The sequence below is a fragment of the Aethalodelphis obliquidens genome, unplaced genomic scaffold, assembly GCF_003676395.1.
Source record: "Aethalodelphis obliquidens isolate GAN/ISIS:26980383/991018 unplaced genomic scaffold, ASM367639v1 scaffold2, whole genome shotgun sequence".
NCBI classification, from domain to species: domain Eukaryota; kingdom Metazoa; phylum Chordata; class Mammalia; order Artiodactyla; family Delphinidae; genus Aethalodelphis; species Aethalodelphis obliquidens.
Window position 1 is genome coordinate 50,732,846 of NW_020837946.1, and position 23,552 is coordinate 50,756,397.

Consider the following 23,552-nt stretch of genomic DNA (forward strand, 5'->3'; position numbering starts at 1 on the left):
ACCAATAATGTGAACCACAGTGAACCTCAAAAAAATGGATACTATAGGGCTTCCCTGGTGGCCCAGTGGTTGAGAGTCCGCCTGCCAATGCAGGGGACAGGGGTTCGTGCCCCGGTCTGGGAAGATCCCACATGCTGCGGAGTGGCTGAGCCCGTGAGCCATGGCCGCTGAGCCTGCGCGTCCGGAGCCTGTGCTCCGCAACGGGAGAGGCCACAACAGTGAGAGGCCCACATACCGAAAAAAAAAAAAAAAAAAGGATACTATATGATTCCCTTTATATGAAGTTCAAAAACTGGCAAAATTAATCCATGGTGATTGAAATCTGAACAATGGTGGCCTGCCTATATGGGGTAGGATTCACTAGAAGAGGGTAAAGGAACCTTTTGTGGGTGATGGAAGTGTTTTATATCTTTATTGAGTGTTAGTTACACAAGTGTGTTCATGATTTATACTGTTAAGATTTGTACATAAATTTTTCCTTAATTTAAAAAAGGAATATATCAGAATGAAGGTGCTTCACTAGTGACTTAAACAAAAAACTCTAAAAAAAATAAAAAACTCTAATAAATCCCAGAAACTCTTGAAAATTACTGTTAGATCTCCCAATAACACCATGACTTGTATTACCCATCTTTTACTGATTTAAAACCAAAGATTTTCATGAATTCAATGAAATTGAGGCCTGATGATTTTGAAGTTCACTACCTTATTCTTGAATTTTCTAGAAAGGTGACTGATAACTGTTAATGAAACTCCTGGCATGCAGTAATTTTTGACATCTGAATTTCAGGGTAGAGGCACTTTGTTTTGTGAGGCTACTTAGCTCCTCTTTCATTCTCAGAGCCTGGTAAACAGTGACTCAGATATCTGAATACTAGAGATTAAAATACATCCAACACAAAAGGTCAAGTCTTGGAATAGGTATAGCATCATGCTGCTTGGAATGTTTTTGTGATCTTCACTTTTTCAGAGTGTGTTAGAGTGAGGAGGTGTCAGGTTTTCATTTTGTTTTGTTCTTTGATAGGACTCTTGGCAATAATAGGCATTTATGTAACCCCAAAATATTCAGAAATGACAGTCTTTGCTTGAATGACCTTAACATATAAGGCACGATACTTACAGCCCAAAGGAGAGGAAAGTGTATGTGTTAATATGGGCTATTATAAAATCAAAACATCTCTGTTTGCATTGCCTCATCTCTTCAACTATGAAAATCTTCTCAGATCATAATAAATTAATATAGGACTGAGTTTTAAAATGGAATCATATTTAATAATGGAATCTTAGATTTCTCTGGATTTTTAAAAGTAAATGACTTTTTCTTCCAGTTTTTTATTGAGATATAATTGACATCCAGCACTGTATAATTTTAAGGTGTACTGCATAATGATTTAACTTACATACATCATGAAATGATTACCGAAATAAGTTTAGTAAACACCCATCATCTCATATAGATAAAAAAATTAAAGAAATAAAAAATTTTTTTCCTTGTGATGAGAACTCTTAGGATTTGCTCTCTTAACAATTTTCATATATAACTTACAGAAGCGTTAACCATATTTAACATGTTGTACATTAGATCCCTAGTACTTATTTGTCTTACAACTGGAAGTTTGTACCTTTTTATTACCTTCATCCAATTGGCTTTTAAATCCCCTTCAGAAATATATTTAGCAAAACAGGAGAATGTAGAGCTAAAAGTCAAAATAAGTGAGTTTGCACTAACAGCGATTATGTTTTACAAGCAAAACAAGTTTATTTTTACGAGACATACTAAAATATGACTGACTCCAGAAGGAATCCATTTTTTATGCTTTCAACTAACTAAATGAATCTCTCAGTACCCTGAATTATCTTAGCCATACCACATATTTTAGCCTTTTGGAGGTAGATACAGCAATGAATCTGAAACCGCTTGGTTTGTGCTTTGCTCTGAATATTTTTGACATAAGCTATTTAACTGGATCTATGCAGATGCCCTAGAAATTGGCAAGACTGCAATAGTTTTTCCATGTTTCTTCTTATTCCTGCTCATCCTCACATAACCACCTGTAACTATCACTTTGTAGAACCCACAGTGCTAATAAATAACTTCTTGGTATGGATCTAGCCAAGTTAACAGGTTTTTTTTTAATTAAAGTATAGCTGGTTTACAATGTTGTATTAATCTCTGCTGTACAGCAAAGTGATTCAGTTATATATATATATACATCCTTTTTAAAATATTCTTTTCCATTATGGCTTATCACAGGATATCGAATATAGTTCCCTGTGCTATACACTAGGACCTTATTGTTTATCCATGACAGGTTTTTTATCTCAGTTGAAACATCACGTTTATAAAGACATTTGAAAATATATTCCTTCATTCCTTTAGAATGTACTAAGAATCTAAATTATGTAATATGTCACACGATCTACTGGTTATTCTAGGGAATTTGAGGCAAATCAGACAAGATCTGCCCAGAACTCATCGCTTCCCTGAGCTGCAGTAAAAATGTAAACATTTATGTTTCTTGTTAAAGAAAGTATTTGATATACATCAGGCAAACATAAGAAGTCTAATAATGCAAAGTAAGTGATCATTGGACTTGGCTTCAGAAAACCCAAGTGTGAACATTAGCTTTCTATCTTTCCAGCAGTGGTGGATATGAGCCTTCACCTTCTTACCTATAATAAGGGATTAATACCCATTCTGTCTCCTCCCCAGGATGGCTATGAGGAACAAAATGATACAATGAATGTGAGAGGTCTTCTTACATTATAGACATGGTACAAATGTGAGGAATTGGTATTATTTGTTATCCTCCAGGTCTATGTTAATTTCCATATTTTTCCAAGGTCAAGTATCAGAGAGCCATTGACTATGAAATATTTTATTTGACAGTCACTTAAAGCCTTTGACTGAACACAGGTTTTAAAACACATTCCCTATACAACCATGAAGCTTAAAAAGCAGCCAGTTAAGAGAAGCATTTTTCTTTTGCTATGAAAAATATAGCACTAGACTTGAAATCCATTCAGTGGGTTTTGAGCAAAATTAGAGACTGGATATAAATTCAAAACGTTAGTAAAAGTACTCAAAGGAAGGAGCTAATTTTGGAAATTTCAAGAGCAACAATAAAATTTATGTGTGTGCATGTATGTGATATATATATAGATAGATATGTGTATATATATGTGTGTGTGAGTGTATATATATATATATATATATATATTTTAGAAAAATCCAGAAAAAATTTGGGATGCATTGTCTCCTAAGTCAATTTTTCATTAATTTTTCTATGAAGTTCATTTTAACTAACAAATGGGCTTAAATAGACATTAAAATTTTTAAAACGCAATGTATTTCTGGAGGACAAACCAATTTCTGGATTCAAAGCTTTTGTATCATCCTTAAAAATCTCATCAGCTTTACCCTATTCTTTGGTGTAACTACTTAGGTACACCTAGTAAAACCATGGGAAATTGTAACCAGAAGAGATTAAAACTGAATCTAGAATTTGCAGTCTTGACAAATTTTTATTTCTGATTCTTAGTAAGCAGCTGATGGTAAAGGAAGAAAAGCACGTCCCCATCTCTGAGGCATGTTTCATAGCAAGCTTGTGATATTCATGAATGCAGTTAACACACTCCCTTCAAGTGTTCACACAGCTCGACACAGTTGCCTCTGCCCCCGACTGTAATGGGAGAATTTGGAAGATGCTCCTTTCATTTCAACTATGACTGATAAGACTGATAGTTTAGAGGTGGAAGTACTAGTCAAGAAAATAACCATTAGTAGAGGAGACAGGTTTTTTTGTTCTTATTCTTTTCTTGAACATGTTAGGTTGGCAAGATAAAAAGAAGTTAATACAATTAAAATTTTTAAAAAATAGTTTCCATTAAAATGTGTTCATATTTTATACTATGTGAATTTTTTCCTTCTTCAACTAGTCCTTTTGTGTGATACATGAAAAAAGAATCTATATCTGAGCAAAATTTACATTTGCCAATAAGTATTACTTTATCAACAAGGAGAAACAAATAATTGGAAATGCAAGTTATTTGGAAAGAAAGGTCAAAATGGTTATTTTACCCTAAATTGTATACAGTAAGACCCCTCTATTTTCTTCAGAATTGCTAGAAGTAGTATAAAGTGTGTTATTTCAAAATAAATTGTATTTTCTGTAGCAATAAAAATATATTTAGTTAGTACATTCTCAGCTGAGGATCTGTCACTAAAAATAATAGATACAAAAAACAAAAAAAACCCCCAAACTTCACAAACATACAGAACTGTAGCTACGAGCCAGGATAAAAAACCAAAGCTTATAGTATTAAGAGGCATAAAAGTGTTACAAACATTGATTACACAGGGGTACTAATGTCCTGCAAAATATTTATAACACAAAAATACAGCTATACCATATCATAAATACAGCTATACCATATCATAAATTTTTCTGAAAGTGAATATGTTACTATAATAATCATTAAACTTTTATACAGTTTGGGGGCTTTCTTAGAATTTGGAAGGGCCCATTTTTAGAAGGAATGAAGGAAGGTAATTAGATGAGCTAAATCCCTTAAGTAAGTTGTTCCAAGAAGGCCAAACTAGTGCATCTTCCCCTCCTTTCACAATTAAATTTGACGGACTGGTGGTCCCTCAAATTCTACCCTTGGCCTTATAGTGGCCTCCAAGCCTGTGGTCAGGAGCTTCCTATATGCTTGCTGTTGATGTTGCTTCTGAGATCAAAACCTCTTCAACACAAGAGGTTTCTCAAGATATCTGTGCTTCACCCTTTCTTATCTTCTGCATTTCTTTAAAACTATAGAAATTGTTTTGGCTTCACAGAAAATGCAAAAAGGGAAAAAGAAAAAAATTTGCCACTAAATCACTAGATTTGACACCTTGTTGACAGCTATCAGAGTATTTCACACCATTTAGGAAAGCATAAAAACAATTACAGGCATTACTCATTTATTGTGCTTCACTCTATTGTGCTTCTCAGATACTGTGTTTTTTACAAATTGAAGGTTTGAGGCAACCCTGCATAAAGCAAGTCTATCAGTGCCATTTTTCCAACAGTATTTGCTTACTTCATGTCTCTGTGCCACATTTTGGTAATTCTCACAATATTTCACACTTCATTATTATTATATGTATTCGTTGTAGTGATCTCTGATCAGTGATCTTTGAAGTTACTATTGTAATTGTTTTGGGGTGCCACAAACCACGCCTATACAAGAAGGCGAACTTAACTGATAAATGTTATTTGTATTCTGACCGTTCACTGACCAGCTGGCCATTCCCCTCTCTCTCTCCTCCTCAGGCCTCCCTATTCCCTGAGACAGGGCAATATTGAAATTAGGCCAATAATAATCCTTTAATGCCCTCCAAGTGTTCGAGTGAAAGGAAGAATTGCACATCTCTCACTTTAAATCAAAAGCTAGAAATGATTAAGCTTAATGAAGAAAGCACATCAAAAGCTGAGATAGGCTGAAAGCTAGGCCTCTTTTGCCAATTAGCCAAGTTGTGGATGCAAAGAAAAAGTTCTTGAAGAAAATGAAAGGTGCTACTCCAGTGAATACATGAATAAGAAAGCAAAATAGTCTTATTGTTGATATGGAGAAAGTTTTAGTGGTGTAGTTAGAAGATCAAAAAAGCCACAACATTCCCTTAAGCCAAAGCCTAATCCAGAGCAAGGCCCTAACTCTCTTTAATTCTATGACGGCTGAGAGAGGTAAGGAAGCTGCAGAAGAAATTTTGAAGCTAGCAGAGGTTGGTTCATGAGATTTAAGGAAAGAAGCCATTACCATAACCTAAAAGGGCAAGGTGAAGAAGCAAGTGCTGATGTAGAACCTGCAGCAAGTTATCCAGAAGCTCTAACTAAGATAATTAATGAAGGTGGCTTCACTAAACAACAGATTTTCAATGCGAGGAAATGGCTTTCTATTGGAAAAGATACCATCTAGGACTTTCATAGATAGAGAGGAGAAGTCAATACCTGGCTTCAAAGCTTCAAAGGACAAGCTGACTCACTTGTTAGGGACTAATGCAACTGGTGACTTAAAGTTGAAGCACTCATTTACCATTCTGAAAATACTCGGGCCCTTAAGAAATATGCTAAATCCACTCTACCTGTACTCTGTAAATGGAACAATAAAGCCTGGATGACTGCACATCTGTTGACAACATGGCTTACTGAATATTTTATTTATTTATTTATTTTTGGCTGTGTTGGGTCTTCATTGCTGCACGCAGGCTTTCTCTAGTTGCGGCGAGCAGGAGCTACTCTTTGTTGCAGTGCGCAGGCTTCTCATTGTGGTGGCTTCTCTTGTTGCGGAACACGGGTTCTAGGTGTGCTGGCTTCAGTAGGTGTGCACGTGGGCTCAGTAGTTGTGGCTCGCAGGCTCTAGAGCGCAGGCTCAGTAGTTGCAGAACGTGGGCTTAGTTGCTCTGGAGCGTGTGGGATCTTCCCAGACCAGGGATCGAACCCATGTCCCCTGCACTGGCAGGCGGATTCTTAACCACTGTACCACCAGGGAAGTCCTACTGAATATTTTAAGCTCACTGTTCAGACCTATTGCTCAGATAAAGATTCCTTTCAAAATATTACTGCTCATTGACATTGCACCTGGTCACCTGAAAGCTCTGATGGAGATGCACAACAAGATTCATGTTGTTTTCATGCCTGCTATCACAACATCCATTCTGCAGCCATGGATCAGGGAGTAATTTCAACTTTCAAGTCTTATTATGTAAGAAATACATTTTATAAGACTATACATGCCATAGATAGTGATACCTCTGATGGGTCTAAGCAAAGCAACCTTCTGGAAACCTTCTTGAAAGGATTCACCATTTCAGATGCCATTAAGAACATTTGAGATTCAAGGGAAGAAGTCAAAATATCAACATAACAGGAGTTTAGTAAAAGTTGATTCTAACCCTCATAGATGACTTAGGGGTTCAAGACTTCAGTGGAGGAAGTAACTGCAGATGTGGAAATAGCATGATAACTAGAATTAGAAGAGGAGCCTGAAAATGTGACTGAATTGCTGCAATCTCATAATAAAACTTTAATTCATGAGGAATTTCTTCTTATGGATAAGCAAAAAAAAAAAAAGTGGTTTCTTGACATGAAATTTATTCATGGTGAAGATTCTGTGAAGATTGTTGAAATGACAACAAAGGATTTAGAATATTACATAAACTTAGTTGATAAAGGAGCAGCAGATTTCTAGAGGGTTGACTTCAATTTTGAAAGAATTCTACTGTGGGTAAAATGCTGTCAAACAGCATTGCATGTTACAGAGAAACCGTTCATGAAAGGAAGAGTCAACTGATGTGGCAAACTTCATTGTTGTCTTACCTTAAGAAATGGCCACAGCCATCCAACTTCAGCAACCACCACCCTGATCAGTCAGCAGCTATCAACATTGAGACAAAACCCTCCACCAGCAAAAAGATTACAACTCACTGAAGGCTAGCACTTTTTTAGCAATAACGTATCTTTTTAATTAAGATATGTTCATTGCTTTTTTAGACACAATGCTAGTGCACACTTATTAGACTATGGTATGATATAAACATAACTTTTATATGCACTAGGAAACAAAAAAACTCATGTAACTCACTTTATTGCAATGTTTGCTTTATTGTGGTGGTCTGAAACCAAATCTACAAAATCTCCAAGATATGCCTGTACTAGTTCTTTGTTATGGCCTTTCCAATAAGAAACCCCAACAAGTCCCAAGGGAATTGCTAAGATGGGCAAAAACTATCAGGCCTGAGAACATCAGGCTATCTTGTGTTTCCAAGTTGATGAAACCACTTTCTGTGCCTCTCTACCTGCAGGCATATCCCCAAGAAAAGATGCAGACATCCAGGGGCATAATTAAGTGGTTGGTTAATTAATTGAGTTTAGTGACCTAGGAACCTATAATTCTGCTGCAACCACTTGTGTGATTCAATACACCAGAACATACATGTATTCAGTAAGTTATTGATTTTTAAAAGTATATTTTTGACCTCCTATGAGCAGCACCCTCAAATGAAAGAACAACCTCCAAGAAAAATATAAACTAGTTGATGTACACAATGTCTATTGCTTTTGACCTCTGATTTCATCTTGATGAAAAGTAAATGGGAGAGAGTAAGGAAAATTGTAAAGTTTGTCAAACTTATATTCAGGTTTCCTGACTCTCCCTTTACATATCTTTTCCCCTCCCTTAGGAGAACCTCCCTTGTCCTATTGGATTTCTGATTCCCTCATAGTCTGGCTACAGGGCCCCTTACTAATCTTGCACTCATGGTCTTTATTCACCCTAAAGAATAAATGACACTTTGAAATATTTATAAATAAGTTAAATAATTACTTCACTATAGCATTCAATGTGCTTAGCAATGGAAACTTAATATTCTAAATCAATTGTGGAGTACAAGAAGCAAATAGAATATAGAATCTCCCACTTCATCTGTAGGAAGATCAACCCTGCATATGTCTGTCATATGCTTAAGTCCTATATAAAAATGTTGCTATCCAGCATTCCATGAAATTTAGCTCATGGAAGGTAAATCATCACAATGCCTTTTGCAGGCCGAAACAATAATTTTCAGGTAAAAGAACTTAAGTGATATAAAACTACATCTTTTAAAATATCACCAACACCTTAACTAATAAAATCAATGGATCATCTTTGCATACATCAATTAAGAATCCCTGACTGAAGGCTGTTGCTGTGTCTTGCCCTGGTGTCCTGCCTGCCATCTGCTGCAAACAGTGGGGTGTCACTCCAGGACTTTGCTTCAGACAAATTGTGGTTCAAGATGGCAGAGTAGAAGGATGTGCACTCACTACCTCTTTCGAGGGCACCAGAATCACACCTAACTCTGAACAATCATCAAAAGGAAGACACTGGAACTCACCAAAAAAGATACCCCACATCCAAAGACAAAGGAAAAGCCACAATGAGATGGTAGGAGGGGCACAATCACAATAAAATCAAATCCCATAACCACTGGGTAGGTGACTCACAAACTGGAGAACAGTTATACCACAGAAGTCCACCCACTGGAGCAAAGGGCCCCACGTCAGGCTTCCCAACCTGGGGGTCCGGCAATGGGAGGAGGAATTCCCAGAGAATCAGACTTTGAAGGCTAGTGGGATTTGACTGCAGGACTTTGGCAGGACTTGGGGAAACAAAGACTCCACTCTTGGAGGGCACATACAAAGTAGTTTGCATATCAGGACCCAGGGGGATGGAGCAGTGATCCCTTAGGAGACTGAACCAGACCTACCTGCTAGTGTTGTGGGATCTCCTGTGGGGGGTGGGGGTGGGGCGACTGTGTCTCACTGGGGGGAAAAGACACTGACAGCAGAAGTTCTGGGAAGTACTCCTTGGTGTGAGCCCTCCCAGAGTCCACCACTTGCCCCACCAAAGAGCCTATAGGCTCCAGTGCTGGGTTGCCTCAGGCCAAACAACTAACAGGGAGGGAACTCAGCCCCATCCATCAGCAAACAAGTGGGTTAAAGTTTTACTGAGCTCTGCCCAGCAGAGCAACACCCAGCTCTACCCGCCACCAGTCCCTGCCATCTGGAAGCTTGTACAAGCCTCTTAGATAGCCTCATCCACCAGAGGGCAGACAGCAAAAGCAAGAAGAACTACAATGCTGCAACCTGTGGAACGAAAATCACATTCACAGAAAGATAGACAAAATGAAAAGGCAGAGGACTATGTACCAGATGAAGGAACAAGATAAAACCCCAGAAATCAACTAAATGAAGTGGAGATAGGCAACCTTCCAGAAAAAGAATTCAGAATAATGATAGTGAAGATGATCCAGGACCTCAGAAAAAGAATGGAGGCAAAGATAGAGAAGATGAAAGAAATGTTTAATAAAGAACTGGAAGAATTAAAGAACAAACAAACAGAGATGAACAGTACAATAACTGAAATGGAAAATATACTAGAAGGAATCAATAGAAGAATAACTGAGGCAGAAGAACGGTTAAGTGACCTGGAAGACAGAACGGTGGAATTCACTGATGTGGCCCAGAATAAAGAAAAAAGAATGAAAAGAAATGAAGACAGCCTAAGAGACCTCTGGGACAACATTAAACGCGACAACATTCGCATTATAGGGGTCTCAGAAGAAGAGAGAGAGAAAGGACCCGAGAAAATATTTGAAGAGATTGTAGTTGAAAGCTTCCCTAACATGGGAAAGGAAATAGCCACCCAAGTCCAGAAAGTGCAGAGAGTCCCAGGCAGGATAAATCCAAAGAGAAACATGCTGAGACACATAGAAATCAAATTGACAAAAATTAAAGATAAAGAAAAATTATGAAAAGCAACAAGGGAAAAATGACAAATAACATACAAGGGAACTCCCATAAGGTTAACAGCTGATTTCTCAGCAGAAACTCTACAAGCCAGAAGGGAGTGGCACTACATATTTTAAGGATGAAAGGAAAGAACCTACAACTAAGATTACTCTACCTGGCAAGGATCTCATTCATATTCAATGGTGAAATCAAAAGCTTTACAGACAAGCTAAGAGAATTCAACACCACCAAACCAGCTCTACAACAAATTCTAAAGGAACTTCTCTAAATGGGAACCACAAAAGAAGAAAAGGACCTACAAAATCAAACCCAAAACAATTAAGAAAATGGTAATAGGAACATACATATCGATAATTACCTTAAACGTGAATGAATTAAATGCTCCAACCAGGGGCTTCCCTGGTGGCACAGTGGTTGACAGTCTGCCTGCTGATGCAGGGGACGCGGGTTCCTGCCCTGGTCCGGGAGGGTCCCACATGCCGCGGAGTGGCTGGCCCATGGGCCGTGGCAGCTGGGCCTGTGCATTTGGAGCCTGTGCTCCGCGGCGGGAGGGGCCACAGCAATGAGAGGCCCACGTACCGCAAAAAAAAAAAAAAAAAAAAAATGCTCCAACCAAAAGACACAGGCTTGCTGAATGGATACAAAAACAAGACCCATATATATTCTGTCTACAAGAGACCCACTTCAGACCTAGGGACACCTACAGACTGAAAGTGAGGGGATGGATAAAGTTATTCCATGCAAATGGAAATCAAAAGAAAGCTCGAGTAGCAATACTCATATCAGATAAATTAGATTTAAAAAATAAAGAATGTAACAAGAGACAAGGAAGGACACTGCATAATGATCAAGGGATCAATCCAAGAAAAAGATATAACAATTATAAATATATATGCACCAAACATAGGAGCACCTCAAAACGTAAGGCAAATGCTAACAGCTATAAAGAGGAAATCGACAGTAACACAATAATAGTGGGAGACTTTAACACCTCACTTATACCAATGGACAGATCATCCAGGCAGAAAATTAATAGGAAACACAAGCTTCAAATGACACAATAGACCAGATCGATTTAATTGATTTTTTTTTTTTAAGAAGATGTTGGGGGTAGGAGTTTATTAATTAATTAATTTATTTTTGCTGTGTTGGGTCTTTGTTTCTCTGTGAGGGCTTTCTCTAGTTGTGGCAAGAGGGGGCCACTCTTCATTGCAGTGCGCGGGCCTCTCACTATCACGGCCTCTATTGTTGTGGAGCACAGGCTCCAGACGCACAGGCTCAGTAGTTGTGGCTCACAGACCTAGTTGCTCCGCGGAATGTGGGATCCTCCCAGACCAGGGCTTGAACCTGTGTCCCCTGCATTAGCAGGCAGATTCTCAACCACTGCGCCACCAGGGAAGCCCCGATTTAATTGATATTTATAGGACATTCCATCTGAAAACAGCAGATTACACTTTCTTCTCAAGTGCACATGGAACATTCTCCAGGATAGATCACATCTTGGGTCACAAATCAAGCCTCGGTAAGTTTAAGAAAATTGAAACCATATCAAGCATCTTTTCTGACCACAATGCTATGAGATTAAAAATCAGTTACAGGAAAAAAAAACATAAAAACACAAACACATGGAGGGTAAACAATACATTACTGAATAACAAGAGATCACTGAAGAAATCAAAGAGAAAATCAGAAAATACCTAGAGATAAATGACAATGAAAACAAGATGATCAGAAACCTATGGGATGTAGCAAAAGCAATTCTAAGAGGGAAGTTTATAGCAATTCAATCGCGCCTCAGGAAACAAAAAAAATCTCAAATAATCTAACCTTACACCTAAAGGAAGTAGAGAAAGAACAACAAACAAAACCCAAAGTTAGTAGAAGGGAAGAAATCATAAAGATCAGAGCAGAAATAAATGAAATAGATACAAAGAAAACAATAGCAAAGATCAATAAAACTAAAATCTAGTTCTTTGTGAAGGTAAACAAAATTGATAAACCATTAGCCAGACTCATCAAGAAAAAGAGGAGGTAGACTCAAATCAATAAAATTAGAAATGAAAACGGAGAAGTTACAACTGACACCACAGAAATACACAGCCTCATAAGAGACTACTACAAGCAAATCTATGCCAATAAAATGGACAACCTGGAAGAAATGGACAAATTCTTAGAAAGGTATACCCTTCCAAGACTGAACCAGGAAGAAGTAGAAAATATTAACAGACCAATCACAAGTCATGAAATTGAAACTGTGATTAAAAATCTTCCAACAAACAAAGTCCAGGACAGATGGCTTCACAGGTGAATTCTATCAAATATTTAGAAGAGCTAACCCCCATCCTTCTCAAACTCTTCCAAAAAATTGTAGAGGAAGGAACACTCCCAACTCATTGTACGAGGCCACCATCACCCTGATACCAAAACTAGACAAAGGTACTACAGAAAAAGAAAATTACAGAATAATATCACTGATGAATATAGATGCAAAAGTCCTCAACAAATACTAGCAAACAGAATCCAACAACACATTAAAAGGATCATATCACCATGATCAAGTGGGAGTTATCCCAGGGATACAAGGATTCTTCAGCATACACAAATCAATCAATGTGATACACCATATTAACAAATTGAAGAATAAAAACCATATGACAATCTCAATAGACGCAGAAAAAGCTTTTGACAAAATTCAACACCCATTTATGATAAAAACTCTCCAGAATGTGGGCACAGAGGGAACCTACCTCAACATAATAAAGGCCATATACAACAAATTCACAGCAAACAGCATTCTCAATGGTGAAAAACTGAAAGCATTTCCTCTAGATCAGGAACAAGACAAGGATGTCCCCTCTCACCACTATTATTCAACATAGTTTTGGAAGTCCTAGCTATAGCAACCAGAGAAGAAAAAGAAATAAAAGGAATCCAAATCAGAAAAGAAGAAGTAAAACTGTCACTCTTTGCAGATGACATGATACTATACATACAGAAAGCTAAGGATGCCACCAGAAAACTACTAGAGCTAATCAATGAATTTGGTAAAGTAGCAGGAAACAAAATTAATGCACAGAAATCTCTTGCATTCCTATAAACTAACAACAAAAGATCAGAAAGATAAATTAAGGAAATAATCCCATTCACCACTGCAACAAAAAGAATAAGATACCTAGGAATAAACCTACCTAAGGAGGTAAAAACTTGTACTCAGAAAACTATAAGACACAGATGAAAGAAATTAAAGATGTCACAGATAGAGAGATATACCATGTTCTTAGATTGGAAGAATCAACATTGTGAAAATGGCTATACTACCCAAAGCAATCTACAGATTCAGTGCAATCCCTATCAAATTACCAATGGCATTTTTTTACAGAACTAGAACAAAAAACTCTTAAAATATGTATGAAAACACAAAAGACCTCAAATAGCCAAAGCAATCTTGAGAAAAAAAAAAAACCGGAGCTGTAGGAATCAGACTCCCTGACTTCAGACTATTTTACAAAGCTACAGTAACCTAGACAATATGGTACTGGTACAAAAACAGAAATATAGATCAATGGAACAGGATAGAGAGCCCAGAGAGAAACCCATGCACCTATGGTCAATTAATCTATGAGAAAGGAGACAAGGATATACAATAGAGAAAAGACAGTCTCTTCAATAACTGGTGCTGGGAAAAGTGAACAACTACATGTAAAAGAATGAAATTAGAACACTCCCTAATACCATACACAAAAATAAACTCAAAATGGATTAGAGACCTAAATGTAAGACTGGACACTATAAAACTCTTAGAGGAAAACATAGGAAGAACACTCTGAAATAAATCACACAAGATCTGTGATTGACCCACCTCCTAGAGTAATGGAAATACAAACAAAAATAAATAAATGGGACCTAATGAAACTTAAAAGCTTTTGCACAGCAAAGGAAACTATAAACAAGACGAAAAGACAACCCTCAGAATGGGAGAAAATATTTGCAACCAAATCAATGGACAAAGGATTAATGTCCAAAATATATAAACAGTTCATATAGCTCAATATTAAAAAAACAAACAACCCAATCAAAAAATGGGCAGAAGACCTAAATAGGCATTTCTCCAAAGAAGACACACAGATGGCCAAGAAGCACATGAAAAGCTGCTCAATATCACTAATTATTCGAGAAATCCAAATCAAAACTCCAGTGAGGTATCACCTCATACTGGTTAGAATGGGCATCATCAGAAAATGTACAAACAACAAATGCTGGAGAGGGTGTGGAGAAGAGAACCCTCTTGCACTGTTTGGAATGTCAATTGATACAGCCACTGTGGAGAACAGTATAGAGATTCCTTAAAAAACTAAAAATAGAATTGCCAAATAATGCAGCAATCCCACTACTGGGCATATACCTAGAGAAAACTATAATTCAAAAAGACACATGAACCCCAATGTTCACTGCAGCACTATTTACAATAGTCAGGTCATGGAAGCAACCTAAATGCCCATCGACAGGAGAATGGGTAAAGAAGATATGGTAATGTATACAATGGAATATTACTCAGCCATAAAAAGGAATGAAATTGGGTCATTTGTAGAGACGTGGATGGACCTAGAGACTGTCATACAGAGTGAAGTAAGTCAGAAAGAGAAAAACAAATATCATATATTAACGCATACATGTGGAATCTAGAAAAGTGGTGCAGATGAACTGGTTTGCAAGGCAGAAATAGAGACACAGATGTAGAGAACAAATATATGGATGCCAAGGGGGAAAGCACGGGGTGGGGTGGGGGGGATGAAATGGGAGATTGGGATTGACATGTATACACTAATATGTATAAAATAGATGACTAATAGGAACCTGCTGTATAAAAAAATTAATTAATTAAATTTTAAAAAAAGGAATCCCCAGTATCATATTTCCCATGAAGTCTATGAGTAGCCTTATTTCTACTTTAATAATAGTAATATCATCTATATTTTAGCAAGTTATTAATATTATTCTTTCACTTTATTCTCAACATGTTAAAATCAAATTCATAATAGTCTTCAAATCAAGCCCTCATCCAGATCATCTTATTTCTATTAGTGGCCCCAAAGTCTCCTTTTCATTCAGGTTTGAAGCACAAGCCTCACCCTAAACTTACCCCAAGCCATCTCCCACACTGCCAACAAATTAGTGTTTCAAAAGTAGAATTCCTCTTATGTCAATTCCATATAGAATAAAGAGGGGAAAAGCCAGTGCCTCTCCATTACATGTAAATTAAGTAGTAATCCTTTTCCTTGTAGTTTAATACCATCCAAGATGTGCATTAGACTTCATAAATACCTCTAATTTGCAGAGCTCTGTGTTTTAGCTAGTATTATGAATTATGATTCTTATTAGCTAACATTTAATGACTATTGACTATATATTAGTCATTGTCCTTAGGCTTCACATAAATTATTTTAGATAACCTCAGGATAACCCTATTAGGTAGATACTATTATATCCTTATTCTTAAAAACAAGTCAACCGAAATCACTGAGTTGGGTAACAGAGGAGAATTCATTTCGGCAAAGTCTGTGATGTGTCTGAAGTAACAGAGACAGCCTGTTGAACAGCAGTGATTTAGCTCTGCGTCTTGTGACTCCAAGGCTAATGACACAGTAATTTCTGCCCCCCCACATCTGTCCCTTAAGCCGAGTATAAATATTAATTCCAAACGGAATGGATGTTATTCTCTTGGGAAATGGTGAGGCTTGCTGGGAAAGGTCACAGAAATTCTTGCCCTATTTTCTCTAAGTCATGACATAGTGAGACATTCCTATTTGTAGCTACTTTGCCTACTTCTTTGGTGACTGTATCTAGATTTTTCTGAGCAATTCTCATTTCAAACTTTCTCTCCCTTCTAATCAGAGGCATAGTTTAGCGTAAATGCACTAGAAAACATCATCAATAAAAACTTTAAAGCCACATGTTGACATAAAGTTGTAAAGATCATGATGAAAAGCTGCTAGAGGAAGCAAAGGAAACTGAAGTTCTCAGACAGGTTTGCCTTGTAATATGGGCTCTGCTACAAAGTAAAGGCCACTCCCTTTTGTCCCCTGATCTCAACCATATATATTCTAAGTTGTGGTCTTATGCAAGGCCAGTGTGCCCCATGAAGGTATACAACCAACAGATTAGGAGAAAATAGAACCCAAAGCATTCTTTCAAATGTCTGGGCAGTTGAAGTGAATGGGGCAAGTGAAGTATCCTACCTCCTTTTTCTCTGTGAGCACATCTTGAATGCAAAGAACCAATGTTTGATAAACTTTATCATAATAAAGCTTTGTCCAGAGCAGCCACCTTTATTTCAGGAAACGAAAATCTAATTATGATGTTAACCCAAACAAAAATGGAATTCTTTAACCTTTGTGCTCAATCTACAATTGATAAGACCAAATAATAAAAAATCATTGACATTTCAATTTTCTCTGAGAAGAATACATTAAAATAAAATTTATGCACACAGAATGTAAGAATGTTGCAGATATTCCTCATTACTTGCTGTAGGAGATTCAGTAAAACTTGGTTAATAAGTAAAAAGATGTTTCAATATGCTCATACACTTTTAAATTTAAAAAGCCATCCAATCATGAATTCTTGATACTGAAGGTCTGCTGATGTATTGGGCATGGAAAAATGAAGCAGAAAAATCTATGAGATGGATTGTTAATTAAATGCCAAATAACACACCGAGAAGACTATTTTATGGTGACTTTAGAAAATTCCAAAGAGCAAAGGTTTGTCTCTTTATAATCAAGGGGTTGTAATACCAATGTGGAGTCTCTAGGTGCTGAAAATGTTCATGTTTTTTTACTTCTGCAATGTGTGCCATATGCAACATATCCCCAAAAGGAGACCATGTGAGTAAAATTATATGAACTTGAACAATAGCTTTTTGTTTTGTGATAAATACACAATGCTAATTAAGAAATAAAATATGCAGCTTTTTAAGCCTTTTTATCTAAGCTGCTTTTAGTTTCTCCACACCAAGTCTGTACTAATGGGCTTTCCTTTCCGCAGGGAGATAAAGAAGCTGAATTAGGGCTTCCATTTTCCCCACTTTGTGATCGGAAGTCAACGATGGTGGCGCAGTCCCAAATAGGTAATACTGAGGATTGGTGGTTGTGGAGAGCGGGTGTGTGCCTGTCAGTTTTCAAATGGATACATGATGTTGTTCACCCATGAAAACCTCACTCCATATTCATGATGAATTTGATCTTTAGACTGATCTATATGGTGGTGAATGAAGAATTTTGAAACATTCTCACAAAATGAACTCAATAAAGCAGTATTAGTGAATAATAATTGTTATTCTCTTTGTAATCCTTTTACAAAATAGAGGACTTTCTTCTTTTGCAAGAGACAGCATTTCTTGTTTTGTTGCTGATTATTTTCTGTAATTTAATCCTTTGTATTTAGGACAATCCAATGAAAATATTAATATATCTGTTATCACTGTTTGCATAATATTCTTAATATACTAGCTCATATTCTTTTGGGAAAAAAATTCTTATGATATGAATAGGGAAGCCAACAACAGGAAATCTGTAAAATGATATTGCTCCCAACCATATTTATCCTTTTCATTTGTGCTTATATTGGAGACTTCAAGTCCAACCCATGATTAAAACATATTATTGCTATGCTGCATGGTTCATATATTTGTAATAGTTATTCCCTGGGCCAGCATCTTCATTACTGATCTATATGATCAATAAATATAAAGATGACTGCCTTACCTCTCTAGTTGGTCTGGTACCACCTCCTACAAAGTGGTGGTCAGCTGTCAGAAAGCTTCTTGCTCTCACCTTTCCCCTCTTCCTACCCATGTTCCAACAGCTGTTTTCCTAGCTACCATAACACAGGTGACTCTCATCGTTTAGAAGTTGTGAATATGTCAGGTTAAGGACCTCCTTGGGCAAGCTGAGAAGAATAGAAGTGTGTGAGGCTTATTGCCGTAATGTAAATTGCTGCCATGTTAGTAGAGGTGACTCATTTGATAGTCTCTAGATCCCAGGCATTTAAAACCATAGACAAAACGTGAAAGAACACCCTGGTGGTCAATTAACATTGACTCAACTTGAAGTCATCAATTCAAACACAAAACTCTTGAAATTTTTGAATTAAAGATGTACCTTAGGGCTTCCCTGGTGGCGCAGTGGTTGAGAGTCCGCCTGCCGATGCAGGGGACACGGGTTCGTGCCCCGGTCCGGGAAGATCCCACATGCCGCGGAGCGGCTGGGCCCGTGAGCCATGGCCGCTGAGCCTGCGCGTCCGGAGCCTGTGCTCTGCAACGGGAGGGGCAACAGCAGTGAGAGGCCAGCGTACCGCAAAAAAAAAAAAAAAAAAAAAAAAAATGCATCTTAATGTATGCTATGGTGAATAAAATTACTTGAAATGTGAATTACTTTATCCAAGTTTCTGATGGATAGGATACTTTTTAAATATAGATAGTTCCCAGGACACTATCATTTAAAAAGCATCCCCGCAGTGTTCTCTTATATTCAGATGGTAGTCTGTTGCTCCCAGTTGTGTTTAAGGCAACAAGTGCTTGATTTCCAGCACCACACCTCTCCTGGGACCTCGGGTGTTGAATGTACACAGAGCTTGTCTCCTCCTCCACCTAAACACAGGTGGTAAATGCTCCTAAAGGACCGTGCCCCATTCTCTGTGTGTGTCATTTTCTAGTTTGATGAGTACTTTCAATGTAAAATTCTTTATTCAATCCTGTCATCTCAAAGTGGCGGGATTAATGCTGTTCTCTGTTCTGATTTAACAGAATACGCCCACACGTTGCGAACTTAAAGCTTTACATCCTGGGAATAATAAACAACAATTTGAAATATTAACACACTGGCAGAAAGCTCTGACTGATACAGTGTGAGAAAAAAAGTGGTTGCCTTCCTGTGGCTTGAGAAAAAAACTTTAATTATTTAGTTTCTTTGGAGCTTACATATTATTTCTTGTTAGTCAATAATAAAATTCAACGAACAAGTGAAGACCTTTCAGAAAGAAGAGTGATCCCTCTCATTAACAGAGGAAAATAGATTGACTCTGGTTAGATCTGAAATTATTGTTAACAATAGGATGAGGCTGAATATTAAGTAGGAAACCCAATACACTTGAGTTAGCAAGCTTAAATTGTATCACTTCCACTGCTTGAGAGATGATTTTGTAGAACAGTTAAACTCTCTCTAAAGATTGTGTTACTGGATTAAAAATAATTGCAATGGGCTTCCCTGGTGGCGCAGTGGTTGGGAGTCCGCCTGCCGATGCAGGGGACACGGGTTTGTGCCCGGGTCTGGGAGGATCCCGCATGCCGCGGAGTGGCTGGGCCCGTGAGCCGTGGCCGCTGGGCCTGCGCGTCCGGAGCTTCTGCTCCGCAACCAGTGAGAGGCCCGCATACCGGGGAAAAAAAAAAAAAAAAAAAAAAATTGCAAGGGGTAAGCTGAACCAATGTTGTAGTTGAAACTTGTTATCAGGAGCATCAGAATCTCTGCATTATTACTAATGTTAGAATTCAGGAAATTGTAACACTTGAATATATTTATTTATGTTTTTGCTTTTGTAGGTTTCATTGATTTCATAGTAGAGCCAACATTTTCTCTTCTGACAGACTCAACAGAGAAAATTATTATTCCTCTTATAGAGGAAGACTCAAAAACCAAAACTCCTTCCTATGGAGCAAGCAGGTTTGATGTTTTCTTTTTTGCATCTTTTCCTTTTTACTTATGATTATCTTTATTATTCCTTACATTAGGCAGGAAATTCTTAGAAGAATTATTAGGTAGTATTGCCACCTAATGGCTCTACAATATATTGCATCTGCCTTTGAAATTAGGAATTTGATGTCCACTACAAAAAATATCAAAGTACTAAGGAGTATAACAGAATTGTATTCAATACTCAAGAGAATAAATATTATTTTAATTTTCATTAAAATGTATGAATTATGTCCTGGATATAGTAACATGTCTGGTAGTGGTGGGCAGTTGGGAGACGGGCATTGTGTTGGCTTGCTAACAAATCAATCACAGCCCAATTGTATGTCTAGAAAGATGCCTACATCAAAGTTAGCCTTTTAGATGACATGAATACAGTGGATCTGTATAACATGTAACTTAAAATATTTCAATCTAGATTTTTTTCAATGATAAATGTGTTAAGGGATGTTATTTAAAACTTCCAGTTGCAGAAAAATTATGCTAAATTCTTGTCCATCTGAACACATAGTTTTTCCAAATAACATACCAGCATTTCCTAAATGTTGCCCTAATGAGGAAACTGAGGGAATGTTCTACCTGAGAAAGATCCACATTATCCTAGAGATTAAATGGTGACGGAAGGGCAGGGACCATTACCCCACTTTTAGCTCCAGAATGATGATGCCGCTGTGCTGCTCACCAGTGGACTCACCACTAAGTCAGCTCATCTCAAGGGTCTGCTGCTCTAATTAGGCCTCACCCACCTGCACCCCATAATACATGTGGGCCCTGACCTGCTGCTCTGGGAATCCCAACAGAGCCTGGCCCTCTCCATGAGGGGAGGAAGGTAGGAGGTGAGCAGCTCTGACAGGTGCTCAAAACTGGGCCTGAGCAGCTGCCTTCCTGCTTCTGTAGCTGGTTTTGTAACGTGTTTCAGGCTTTGCTTCCTCATCCCATATACTGCCCTTGGTATTTCCTGTTTTCTTTGGTGGTTACTATTAGCTCAAGCACCTTTATGTTATCACATCTTTCTCATTCCTCTAGACGATCAAATATGAAAGGCACCATGAATGATGGAACCTATTCCCCAGACTACTCCCTTGCAAGCGTGGACCTGAAGAGCTTCAAAAACAACCTGGCGGACATCATCCAGCAGAACAAAGAGAGGTGGAAAGAATTAGCTGCTCAAGGTACGGTTGTTTATGAAGGTTTACTACCATCTCTCTCTGTCCTAACTCCTCCTCTGAGATGTTGGATTTTTTCCCCCTAGATTTCTTCTTTTATAAAATATGCAAGCCCTTGGAGGTGTTTAGAATTTGGCTACCCTTTGACTACTCATAAGAAAATTGGTTTGTATGTTAAATAAAAAGACATTCTGCTCTGTTTGTGCCATGTGGGCTGCAGAAGTATTGACATGGGTGGCAGTGAAGTGGATGTGAAGGATGGGACAATAAAAGAGCGACAAGACTTTATGTGGCACAGTAACATCCTGTTCATTTCTAGAGGTGCTTTTGATCCTGTGTTTTAGGCTTTCCAAGTAGTTTTGTGTTGCATTAGGAATGCAACACTTAGTGTTAGAGATTTGAGTATATGTTTTTTTCAGCTTTGCTAAGTTACTTCTTTGGCTGACAGGTTCACGGATGAGTTGGGAGAATCGTTTGTAATCGGCTACCAAAGAAAACAAATGGGAGGCTAGCTCTGTATTTCTGACATGTTTTTTATTCAGATTAATTAGTCTATTTGGTTTCCAAGGCATGTGATTTAGTATCAGTCATTATCCTTCATGCAGGAAATTAGCTTTCAAATTCCACATCTGGCCCATCTCCTTTCATGCTGCATCCCATAGACCTATCTCTCTCATGCTTTATACTCCCTGCACAGTGGCATTCTGGCAGGTTCTTATAATACCCCAGGGCCTTTGCAATGATTGTTTCTTCAGCCAGGAATTCTCCTCTTGGAGCTTTTGCAAGGCTGATTCCTTCTTGGCTGGCTGATTCATTCCTTGGCTGGAGTGTTCCTCCCTCTGCAATCTGTATTTTATTTCTAATTTGAAAAACACACTACTTAATAACTTTTTAAATTCTCACATGGATCTTACTGTTATCATTCCCATTTTACAGATAAGGAAACTGAGGCAGAGGACAGTTATGTGACTGGCCTCAAATCCCACAACTAGTAAGTGAAGGAGCTGAAATTCATTCTTCCTCTACAAATGCAGTGCCCTAAAACCCCATGCTAGGCCGCCCACCAAAAAGACCCTCCTTGACCACTAAAAGTAATGTCCTCTGTCCTGGTTTCCCCTATTCAAACCCAGTTTAGTCATTTCAAAGTGGTATCACTAGTCCATAATCAATGATGTTGATTTATTCCTTTCCTTATCCTCTTCCACATGGGAACGTACAATCCTCAAAAGTCGGGTTGTGGTCTACTGTGTTTCCCAGGGTTTCCTCAGCTCCTGGTACAGTGCTGGGCATATCACAGGCACTCAGTAAATATTTGTTTAATTAAATAGTTAGTTAATCCTGAATGGGGCTGCATTATTTCTCCACCTCTGCTATTAGAAAACTTTTAAAAATACCAATCTAATGCCTTCATCTGAGTCTGTAACTTGTGTTCTCCCAGCCACTTAAGTCTGATCTTAGTTGAAAGGAAACAGAGTTTCCCAAACATTTGTGGCTCTATACAGCCATTACAAGGACCACTTCCTCGTTGTATAACCTGTGTGATCACACAGTTCCTCCCCCACCCCCCACTCAGAATGGCCTATGCATAATTAAATACTCTAGTATCATCATCTTGAAATTCTTAAAAAATTTGGAGCTAGGGGCCTTATTTTTATTTGGCACTGCGCCTTGCAATTATATAGCTATTCCTGGCCCTTACGAAGGGTCTTTGTAGTCATACATTATTGTCACTCAATAAAAAACATCACACAATACAAGATCCAGATGACCATACTAAAACATTTTCAAACCCATCTAACTGGAGACTTCAAGTGACTAGAATTTCCCCTCTATATGAACAAATTATACTCATGATATTGACCCTGAAGCACTATAAGATATAAATCGCTAGACCATAAGCTGTTTGAAAACAGGAACAATATCTATTGTATTGTCATTATTTCTCAGAGCTGGCATGTCCCTGGCATACTACAGGTGCTGTAAAATTATTTACTGAATGTGGTTTTGAATGAAAGAATGAATGCTTAAACTTCACTTTGAATATATTCATTCAGAAAGGAAAATGAATGAATATATTAGATTTTCAGCAATGAAGGGAAGAGAGGAGGGAAACAAGATTTCTGAAACCCCTCCTATGTACCAGGCATTTTAGACGTATTGTCCTATTTTCTCCTACAACCTTGTGAAGTAGAAAGTATTATCCCCATTTTATACTTTTGGAAACCGAGGATCACACAGCTTCTAAGCACTAGAGTCAAAACTGATTCTTTACCCCAAGGTTTTTCCCACTCCCTCCTATTTTACTG

At 37.8% G+C, this 23,552-nt stretch overlaps 1 protein-coding gene across 1 annotated transcript in view; it reads left to right on the forward strand.

The window, feature by feature from the left end:
• PDE1A (phosphodiesterase 1A) overlaps positions 1-23,552 on the forward strand; it is a 265,239-nt gene that overhangs the window by 204,889 nt on the left and 36,798 nt on the right. Inside the window, exons 11-13 of the mRNA XM_027126564.1 lie at positions 17,379-17,460; positions 19,930-20,050; positions 21,107-21,252. Of these exons, the coding sequence (XP_026982365.1) occupies positions 17,379-17,460; positions 19,930-20,050; positions 21,107-21,252 (349 nt within the window). The remainder of the gene's footprint in view (positions 1-17,378; positions 17,461-19,929; positions 20,051-21,106; positions 21,253-23,552) is intronic.